Source organism: Clinocottus analis, unplaced genomic scaffold, assembly GCF_023055335.1.
Source record: "Clinocottus analis isolate CAN_PGR_092001 unplaced genomic scaffold, fCliAna1.0.p SCAF_31, whole genome shotgun sequence".
Lineage (NCBI taxonomy): Eukaryota > Metazoa > Chordata > Actinopteri > Perciformes > Cottidae > Clinocottus > Clinocottus analis.
In genome coordinates, this window is record NW_027176054.1 from 1,961,156 (window position 1) to 1,972,412 (window position 11,257).

At 44.0% G+C, this 11,257-nt stretch overlaps 1 protein-coding gene across 2 annotated transcripts; it reads left to right on the forward strand.

Moving 5' to 3' along the window:
- The first annotated feature begins 1,163 nt into the window (after positions 1-1,163).
- zgc:92360 (uncharacterized protein LOC436988 homolog) lies at positions 1,164-10,720 on the forward strand. Of its 2 annotated transcripts, none has more exons than XM_068595646.1 (11): positions 1,164-1,531; positions 3,155-3,285; positions 4,464-4,555; positions 7,220-7,302; positions 7,406-7,518; positions 7,688-7,834; positions 8,142-8,225; positions 8,325-8,387; positions 8,722-8,793; positions 9,832-10,063; positions 10,154-10,720. In XM_068595646.1, exons 1-11 carry the CDS (start codon positions 1,444-1,446, stop codon positions 10,180-10,182), a joined length of 1,134 nt encoding a protein of 377 aa, XP_068451747.1. In that variant the 5' UTR covers positions 1,164-1,443; the 3' UTR covers positions 10,183-10,720. The 2 variants fall into 2 exon arrangements, with proteins under 2 accessions (XP_068451747.1, XP_068451748.1); XM_068595647.1 differs by lacking the exon at positions 1,164-1,531 and adding an exon at positions 1,556-1,600.
- Positions 10,721-11,257: the final 537 nt, after the last annotated feature.

The window sequence follows — 11,257 nt, forward strand, 5'->3', positions numbered from 1 at the left end:
GACATGATAATGAGTAATAATGATCCACTAACATGCCGTTTATTATATTAAAGTTATACAAAAGAGTTTATTCTGCATAAAGAGTCATTTTACTTTTGATAATGAAGAACATTCTTCTCTAGTTTTTACATCATAATTATGAATATAGGTGTTTTATTTGTTTTTAGATTGTGACGATGCTTCTTTTGCTCCAATAAAACATTTTAATCAGCTTTCTGTTTCACAGACGATCACATTTTAAATTCCATAAACATGAAAAGCTTTTCAATGCGTTTGGTTGAGTCTTTCCTCTCTGTTGATTGTAATATTTGGGCGATTCTACGAAGGTTTTGTCTCAAAAGCTGAAGTTTAACAGATGGTTTAGTAGAAAAATCCACTCCTCGTCTTAAGATATATATATATGTATATGTATATATATATATATATATATGTATATGTATATATATATATATATATATATATATATATATATATATATATATATATATATATACACATACACATATATACATTAGGACAACCCCCCCCCCCCCAAAAAAAAAGACGACAATAAAAAACAATTGACGAAGATATTTTGTGGACGAAAAGAAGAAGAAAAAACATGTAAGCAATATGTTATTTCATCACTTTGGTTTTACAATACCTTCATTTAAATGTAAACATGTATTGTTCATACAACAAAACAAGTACAAGTCACATAATAGTTCAATCTCTTTTCAAGTCAAGTTTTTTTTGGTCCTTATTTTTTTGTGTCTGGGCTTAAAATTGTAGAAGAAAGTAAAATATTACAGGATGTATCATTTATGGGTTGTGCTGACAAAGAAACTGTCAGTAAAATATACAAAATATACACATAATGTATATACAAAATAGACACATAAAATACAGTTATATATATATATATATATAACTGTATTTTTATGTGTATATTTTGCTGACGGTTTCATTGTGAGCACAACCCATAAACGATACATCCTGTAATATTTACTTCCTTCTACTATTCGATTATCCTCAAAATAAAAATAAAAACGCATTTAATGCCGAATTAACCCAACGTCCAATGATGCGGAAACGCGTGCGCGACACTTTTCACTTCCTCGTGCGCGCTCACGACAGCAGGGGGCTCTTCGTCGTGGCCGAGCAGGAGAGGAAGAGGAGAGGAGGAAGAGGAGAGGAGGAGGCATGGACGTTTCCTTGAAGGAAAAAGAAACGAACACCTTGATGAAGAGGCTTTCATTTAGTCGTTCTTCAAGCGGGGGAACAACTCGCGCACGCGCGCTCAGGACGCTTACCTGCGCGCGCTGAGGACACTTACCTGCTTGCCCCGCCCCCAGTGGAAGGACCTAAGAAGCCCCCCTTCTTGAGAAGGAGACACGCCTTACCTGCCTCTCTCCCTCCTTCTCCCTCTCTTTCTGAAAGCGGAGGAATCTGAAAGCTGAAGAAATGTCGGCGAACGAGCGAGCCTCGCGCGCGCTGCGGGAGATCCTGCAGAACCCGGGAAATGACGCGTGTGCAGACTGCGGCGCACCTGGTAAGAAGGAAGGAAACACACCTTTCACTGGCTCTAACACAACGAAACAATACGACACTATAATACACGGTAATGTGTGTCGGTTGTCTGAGGAGGTGCGGAGCGCGCGCCTGTGTATGTGTGTGCGCGTGTGTGTGTGTGTGTGTCAACATGGAACCACTAACTACGTCATGCTGGTTTTTGCGTGAAACTTTCCACGCACTCACTTCCCCCGCCGGTGCTTTCTGTGGACGCGAGGCCGAGGGCAGCGCGCCGCGGCCCGGCAGAGAGGCCGCCAGTTGGGGGCCTTCTTCCGGAGCGAGGAGCTTCCAGCTCAACAAGTGTGGACCTGCAGAGGGACGCCGGGCAGCCCATAATAATCTGCTCCACGGAGGGCTGAGCACTCAACTATGTCGTCCCCTGAGCCCATAAGATCACTGCAGTAACCTCTGAGATACTCGTCCGGCCCCCAGAGGCCTTCATCTCTTTTCAAAACCCACTTTTACTGACTGGCTCTGATGTTTTATTTTATTAGTGGTGTTATTTTCTCTCTTAGCTTCTTTGTTATCGTATCAATCTGTTTTATTGGTTCTTTGTTTCATGTTTTTAATCAGGCTTTAACTCTTTAACCTCGGTTTGCTTTGCTTTGTCGGGTTTTATGTAGTTTTATTGTCTTTATGTTGCTGTTCTGTGTCAAAACTCTGACTTTAAAGGTGCTGCTCTGGTTGTATAGAAGTCTGTGCTTGTGTTAAAGCTGCATTCTCTCTCCTGACCACCAGGGGGCGACTCCTCTGGTTGTATAGAAGTCTATGCTTCATGTGTTGAAGCTGCATTCTCTCTCCTGACCACCAGGGGGCGACTCCTCTGGTTGTATAGAAGTCTATGCTTCATGTGTTAAAGCTGCATTCTCTCTCCTGACCACCAGGGGGCGACTCCTCTGGTTGTATAGAAGTCGATGCTTCAAGTATTACAGCTGTATTCTCTCTCCTGAACATACCCCTAAATATACTCCTCTGGTTGTATAGAAGTCTATGCTTCATGTGTTAAAGCTGCATTCTCTCTCCTGACCACCAGGGGGCGACTCCTCTGGTTGTATAGAAGTCTATGCTTCATGTGTTGAAGCTGCATTCTCTCTCGTGACCACTAGGGGGCGACTCCTCTGGTTGTATAGAAGTCTATACTTCAAGTGTTAAAGCTGCATTTTCTCTTCTGACCACCAGGGGGCGACTCCTCTGGTTGTATAGAAGTCTATGCTTCAAGTATTACAGCTGTATTCTCTCTCCCAAACATACCCCTAAATATACTCCCTTGGTTGTATAGAAGTATATGCGTCTGTCCTGTCTCAACCAGCGGATAAGTTTGCTTCTGTCAGAGTTTTGCTCTCAATTTGGTTTCACTTTGGGTTTTTACTGTCCGGCTCCTTCGGTGGATATAAAAAGTTTTTTCTAATCTGATTCTGACACTAAGAGTCTTAGTTTCATGTGATTATACTCTGATTAAAACATAGATATGAATAATATTTGCCCACTGCTTGATCCCCTAGATGTGACTCGCGGTTCTTTTAATAGCACGTCGTCTCTCGACAAGATAACATGGCGTGTGTGTGTGAGATGACTGTAATCCAACATGGCGTCCTCTCTGCAGACCCCATGTGGGGCTCCTGCTCCCTGGGCGTGTTCATCTGCCTGGCCTGCTCCGGGATCCACCGCAACTTCCCCGACATCAGCAAGGTCAAGTCCCTGAGCCTCTCCCACTGGGAGGACCACGAGGTGCAGGTGAGCCGCACGTAGCCTAGCTTAGCACGAAGACTGGAAACGGCTAGCCCGGCTACGTCCAAAGGTCACAAAACTGGCCTTGCAGCGCCTCTAAAGTTCAGTGGTTCAACCTTTTTGGAAACCGTGAGCGGAAATCCCCCCCACGCCTCCGACCACATCGTTGTTTAACTTCATTTAAAGTGCTGCAAGACCGCAACTCTTTTGAGAAGAGACATGTGGTGTATAAAGTAATTGAAGTAGCCGTGAAGTTTAAGCATTTATGTAAACTCCGTCAGCTTCTGCAGCGGACCGTAAGGTTTCACTAAAACTTCACTTTAAAGTTCCCCTTACAGCATTGGATTCCACCAACAAACGCATCTCCGTGACCCTTTGAGTTTGTGAGAGTTTAAATATAAAATATAAGCGTTCAAGACCCGCTATTAATATCTGGAAAAATCACACAAAAAAATCACGTTTCCTGGTCCTCAAGGCTTCCTGTTCCGCTCACGTTCCTACGTCACTCAGCAGACGAACATTTCAAGTCCCAGCATGCCCCATTCAGACAACATTTTGTCCTAAAATAAGTCATTTTTCCATTTGTGTCAACCAAACGACACATTTCTTTGACTGAAACTCCTTCGTGACGCCCCAATGATTTAGTTTTAGTGCGATTTTAACAAACACAGAACTTTCTCGAGGACTTCGCTGTTTGGTTCTCATGGGAAAAAAAGAGTCGGCTTATTTCACCGTAGTTTTCTTACATAACTTACGTATTTCACTAAGTCGATGATGGATATCAACATAGCCGAGGCACTTATTTTAACCCAGACCATCTTTTCCTGAATCTGCAGTAGAAGGACGGACATCTTTCATTCTTTATCACATGTCCTCCCTCCATAAAAGATCTAAACGGGTCCTCGTATAAATACTACAAAAAGAACCTCTTAAAGTTTAGAAGAATGATGTCAGGATAAAGACATGTGAAGTATTTTTTGAGAAGTTAAATCGCATCAGATTCTCAGATTACATTCGCTGAGCCGTGCAGCGGATTCACGGGTCCCAGGTGATAAATGATGTCGGTGCTTCGCGCAGCTCGGCCTGAACATATTTGTTGCGTGTATCATCTCGTCCATTGTGTTCCTCCTTGATGGAATTCGTCCGTTTTCATGTGTTTTTTTTTTTTTTTTTTCCCCCCTCAGTTCATGGCTCAGCACGGCAACGAGCTGATGAAGAGCAAATACGAGGCTGCTGTTCCGGTCTACTACTACAAGCCCACCCACAAAGACTGCCAGTGAGTAGACACACACACACACACAAACACACATACACACATAGACAGACACACACAGTGAAAAACTAAAAACTAAATATTCCATCGCATGTACAAGTCCTACATTTTCAGTTTCAAGCATTGTTTTTGTATTTTTGTACAGTATTTGTGTGACCGTGTGTGTTGTTCCAATGTTACAACACACACCGTTTATTCCTCTTAATGCACATTTAAAAAAATGAAACACTGTTTCTTTTATTTTATGTCTGACTTTGTAGCTTCAAAAGCATTTTGTTGTGCAACATTGTTTCATAATCACGATGACTTATCTCAAATCTTCACTGACATCACCGCCGGAAACTTAAAGTGGTAAATCTTTTTAAAGGGACAGTTCACCTCCTGATAAATAATCAGACTTCTATACAACCAGAGGAGTTAACTATTTTTAGTTTTCATTGCTGGCTGACCAGCAAAAAAAGTGACATATTTGCGTGCGGTAATCTTATTCATGTTGTGAGGAGTGGTTCCTGCGGAAGTGGCTGAAGAATCTGTCATATTAAATTACCTGTTATTATAACACAGTCTATTGTTTGTGGATGAATCTGCTCTAATAGCAGCGACTATAATATTATAATCATGTTTTAAAGAATCGTGCCCTCACAGGTTGAAAACACAAACGCCTCCCTGGTCGTTAGCGGCACGATGAGGTGAACGTTCTTGACGTTCTGCGCTATCCTTTTAATCAGAATAAGACATTTAAAAAGGTCTCACCTTTGTGACCTTAAAACTTTAACTTGACGTTTGATAGATTCGGCATTTTGGTAGAAAAAGGCCGTGCGGTTGAATGATTAACGGAGACGACTTCGTCCAACCACCTCTTGACCCCAATTATGAGTTTTACGATCGTGATGCCGCGTCCTGACTGAACCACATGGAAGTCTATGATTCATGTGTTAAAGCTGCATTCTCTCTCCTGACCTCCAGGGGGCGACTCCTCTGGTTGTATAGAAGTCTATGATTCATGTGTTAAAGCTGCATTCTCTCTCCTGACCTCCAGGGGGCGACTCCTCTGGTTGTATAGAAGTCTATGCTTCATGTGTTAAAGCTGCATTCTCTCTCCTGACCACCAAGGGGCGACTCCTCTGGTTGTATAGAAGTCTATGCTTCATGTGTTAAAGCTGCATTCTCTCTCCTGACCTCCAGGGGGCGACTCCTCTGGTTGTATAGAAGTCTATGCTTCATGTGTTAAAGCTGCATTCTCTCTCCTGACCACCAGGGGCCGACTCCTCTGGTTGTATAGAAGTCTATGCTTCATGTGTTAAAGCTGCATTCTCTCTCCTGACCACCAGGGGGCGACTCCTCTGGTTGTATAGAAGTCTATGCTTCATGTGTTAAAGCTGCATTCTCTCTCCTGACCACCAGGGGCCGACTCCTCTGGTTGTATAGAAGTCTATGCTTCATGTGTTAAAGCTGCATTCTCTCTCCTGACCACCAGGGGGCGACTCCTCTGGTTGTATAGAAGTCTATGCTTCATGTGTTAAAGCTGCGTTCTCTCTCCTGACCACCAGGGGGCGACTCCTCTGGTTGTATAGAAGTCTATGCTTCATGTGTTAAAGCTGCATTCTCTCTCCTGACCACCAGGGGGCGACTCCTCTGGTTGTATAGAAGTCTATATAAGTGACTCTACTTCTCTCTTGATGTATTCCCTCAGTAAACATTGTAAATATGAGTTTATGTCTCAATCTCTAGTTTCTAGTCTTCTTCTATACAGCCTGATGTTCATTTAGTACATTATGGTCTGTTAGAGTCAAACAGACCATAATAAGGGGACTCTTTAGGGGCGGGGCTACCAGGTGATTGACAGGTAGAGACGTATCCAGCGTCTCTGTATCACTCTCTAGTTATTGTCGTCTGCCAGATTGTGTCGAGTTTTCCTTTGTTGTCGGTCTCTTTTTGTGCGGCCTCCTGATCAGCTGTCTCTTCATCTCATCGTGTGTGTTGTTACTGTTGCAGCTCCCAGACAGGAATGTTTTAATGTGAAGCAGGTATTTTCTTTTGGGGGGGGGGGGGGTGAGACAAGAGCACAAACACATGTAACACACACCGGTTGAGTCTTTGCTTGATTGGAGAAAATGCCGTTCAAGTGTTTAATTTCTTTGCAGGCAGCTCAAATCTCCACGCCCTTTAGACACACACACATACACACACACATGCACACGCGCACACACACACACACGCGTACACGCCACCTTCTTTGATCATTAGTGCACCGCTGCAGAGGAATGTGGCTGGGAAGAGAACGCTTGGCTCCTCCCATCGATTTGCTGCCATTGGATTTGTGTTGAAGACTTAAGTCAGTCGCACACACACACACACACACACAGGTAACACTCACACACACAGGTACACACACTGAAGATGGTTTCTTCACAGTGTTTAATGGTAGAAACTAACACTTCATGTCCATCAGTGTTTTTTTGTTTTTAAAGTAAAACACTTAGAGAATACAAACATCACGTGGGCGGTTCTGTCGGTACATTTTGGGCAGAGTGGCGGGTCATTGTTTCTGAGGATCTTTGACTGCATTGTTGTTTTTGCAGCTAGTTGAACAGCTGATAGAGACAACTGATGAGGTGTGTGTGTGTGTGTGTGTGTGTGTGTGTGTGTGTGTGTGTGTGTGTTCAGGACGTTGAGGGAGCAGTGGATTAGAGCAAAGTACGAGAGGAAGGAGTTCTCTGAGCCTGGCAACAACTTCACGTATGAGGAAGGTGAGCGTCTGCACACACACTCACACACACCAGTACACACTCACACACACCAGTACACACACACTCCAGTGTACACACACACCTCGGCTGCTTTCCGTTGCAGGAACTCGAGACGGCATGCTGATGAAAAGGGGGCGGGACAACGGGCAGTTCCTCAGCAGGCGATTCGTCCTCTCGGAGCGAGAGGGAACCCTGAAGTACTTCACCAAATATGACGTGAGCCAAATGATGAGCGTTGAAAAAATACTAGAAGTAGACTTTGAGTTTTCATTTCTTCACTACGGAGAGATAAACTAGGCTTCACTCACACCAACTCCTCCTCCTCCTCCTCCTCCTCCTCCTCCTCCTCCTCCTCCTCCTCCTCCTCCTCCTCTTCCTCCTGCAGGCGAAGGAGCCCAAAGCGGTGATCAAGGTGGACACCATCAACGCCAGCTTCCAGCCGGAGAAGGTGGGGAACCCTCACGGGCTGCAGATCACGTACCTGAAGGACTACAGCACGCGCAACATCTTCGTGTTCCACGACAACGGCAAGGTGCTCCAGTGATGCATTGTGGGGCTTTGACACCACCGACGTGTGTGTGTGTGTGTGGTTGTGTGTATAAATGTATATGATGAATACATAATACATTTATGGGTTGTAAATTCCCCCGCCCCCAAAAAATAATATTTTTTTTATTTGTGTGTATATATTTATATTGTTTACACAAATAAAATAATTTTATATATATATATATATATATATATATATATATATATATATATATATATATATATATATATATATATATATATATATATATATATATATATATATATAAACTAAGCCTCTCTGTCTGCAGGAGATCGTCGACTGGTTCAACACGATTCGTGCAGTTCAGCTTCACTATTTAAAGGTGGCCTTTCCCGGGGCGACTGACGCTGAGGTGAACACACACACACACACACACACACACACACTCTCTAACACACAGCACTGAGGTGGTAAGAACTCCATTACTGTATTTCTGCTTGTTTGTTTTCAGCTGGTACCCAAACTAACGCGGAACTTTCTGAAAGAAGGATTCATGGAGAAGACGGGTCCCAGGGCAAGTCACACACACACACACACACACACACACACACACACACACACACACACACACACACACACACACTCCAATATTCGAGGCTGCAGAGGATATGAAAATGCCTTTTTGATGAAAGGAGCAGAAATGAGCATGTACCGGGTTGATTTCAACTTTTTTTAAAGTTCTAGGTGAACTTTATTTTGAAATATATATTCATGATTATGGAGTATCAGGAAACTCTGTCTCACCAACTCTTAAACGCGGAGCGTGAGTCACGTTTGAAGTCTAGAAACCAGACGGGCGGCAGCACAAAGCTCCTGTGTCTCAGCCTCGCGTCTCTTTGTCTTCGCAGCACACGGAAGGCTTCAAGAAACGCTGGTTCACTCTGGACCAGCGGAGACTCATGTACTTCAAAGACCCGCTGGTACGTTGTCTCGTTTCCTTCCCTCGATCCCTCGCTTCCTACAACAATGTCCTCATGAAGATATGAACTCATCACCTCGAAGGGGGTTGAAACGCTAGCTCAAGTTAGCCCGTGAGCTACAAACAAACTCTCAACATGGCAGCTTTAATGTGTGTGACGTCGGCGCTCAGACGCTTCTAGACGTTAATGAAGTGAGATTCTGAGTCATTGAAGGGTTTGAAGTGGTGGTTTTATCGTTGAGGGTCTCGGCTAAATCCACATCAGATGGCTCGGGCAGATTAGCTTAGCGTCGATGATGAAATAGTTCAATGGGGAAGTGCAACAGTTTTAGGTGACCGAGAGGCCCGACTACCCCCGAGAGGGTTGACAAGAAACACTGAGATGAAAGGAAGAAGAAGTGGAGTGAAGTCCAGTGTGGAACATGTGGAGCGAGCTCAGAGCGAGAGTAATTTCATCACTTGGAAATGCTGCGTGTTAGATGCGGCGTGTTCAATGGTTCATTGTGCGTTTAATGTGCAGTTTGTTCCCTCTTCGCTGAACAGACTGCGATTCATTTCGGGTGATTGGTGGTGTCGCCTTTCAGCCGAAGGTAAAGCAAAACTTTACCCCTGAAATGACTCGCCATGAGAATATTTAGTTGTTTTTTAAATCAAAGAATCTCTAAAGAAGTAAATGAGGGCAAACAATTAAAGTCAGGTGATCACCACAAAGTTTTGTTGCCGTCAATGTGTGTACAAAACATCCATCGGACAACTGGGCGTACATTACCATCCCAAGAGTCATTTCGCTAGGCTAAGATAAGATAAGAGAGATGATCTTATTTTATTTCGCTAGGCTATTCTATGCTAGGCTAGGCTAAGATAAGATAAGAGAGATAATCTTATCTTATTTCGCAAGACTATGCTAGGCTAGTTATGTCTGTTTGCTAGCTAAGAGAAGCACTAAACTTCGGAGCAACCACTCTGGTACTTTTTGTTCCTCGCCTTGTGTTCACTCGACCTGCGTTCCTCTGGTTTTCCCGCTCTTTTTTTCCCGAAGGACGCCTTCGCCAAGGGCGAGGCCTTCCTGGGGAACAAGGACCACGGCTACAGCGCCTCCGCCGGCCTGCCCGCCGGCACCCACTGCAACGGCAACTGGCAGCACGGCATCACCATAAAGACGCCGGAGCGCAGCTTCCTGTTCACGTGCGAGTCGGAGAGCGACCAGCAGGATTGGCTGAAGCACTTCAGTGAGGTCATGAACGCGGTGATGTCCCCTCAGGACTACACGAGTAAGAGCGCAGAACCTCTTGAGTCGTTGGTTGCGTATTTAGACCCGCCGGTGATGACTTTCTCTCTAACGTTGGACTCTGGCGTTTCAGTGGAAGCCTTGTTCAAGCACCGGCATTGATGGAGCGGAGGCCCGCCCCCTTTCCTCTCAGCCAATCAGCAGCCTGACGCAGGACCCCCACAGCAGCTCTGCCACCCAGCATGCACTGCACCAAAAATCTGCCCTCCACCACTCATCTGCTCGTCCCAATGCTGCTTTCAAGACGCGAGCGAGGGGGGACAGCGGCCATGTTTTATAACACACTGATGAAACTAAAATAACCAGAAACACTTAAATGCATCATGATAATCGTATGATTTTTTGTTTTTACGGACAGCTTTGATGTTTTACTTTTTCTCCAATTAGATTTTTATCTCGCGATAGCGATGCTATCTGTTGTTTTATGTAACCTGTAACTACTCTGCAGAACATGTCTCACAGCGCCCCCATGTGGCCTTCAGTATATACACTACAAGTCTCTGTTCAACAAACAATAATAAATAAAATGTAACTTTTTAATGTCGCAAAATAATTGTTTTCCTTTCCAGTTCTTTGTTTAAAGGCATTTCTGTGCTTGAGCGTGGTTGACGGATCACTAATAAAAAGATTTCCTCTAGAAGTTGTCAAAGAATCTTGTATTTCATTTTGTTGTCGTATTGCATATCGTCTCCTCAAAGGGAGTTATGTCGTCTCCTGAACGCATCGAGTGTGTCTCCAAGTGAACACACACACACACACACACACACACACACTGTTCTGTGGGTTTCTTTCTATAAATAAAGCCAGACGTCACGATTACTGCACTGCAACCTTCAATATATATAAATTAAATAAAAAATTGTCAGAAACTTTCATAATATAAAACAAAGATGATATAATATAAAGATCAGGATTCCAGCAGCAAACAAACACCAAGACGAAGAAGTGATGCGTCAAAAAGATGCAATGACCACATGTGATACGAGTGTGTGTCTCTTTGTGTGTGTGTGTGTGTGTAACATGTTATAAAAAGAACATCTTTTGTTGTCGTGACAAAGGAATGCATCAGTAGAAGCTGTTGGACACGCAGCAGCTGACCGTCATGAGGCTCCTGAACGATCCGCTCTCAGAAATAAAGAAGTGATTTCTGAGTGTTTAAAACCACAGAGACCCGAGA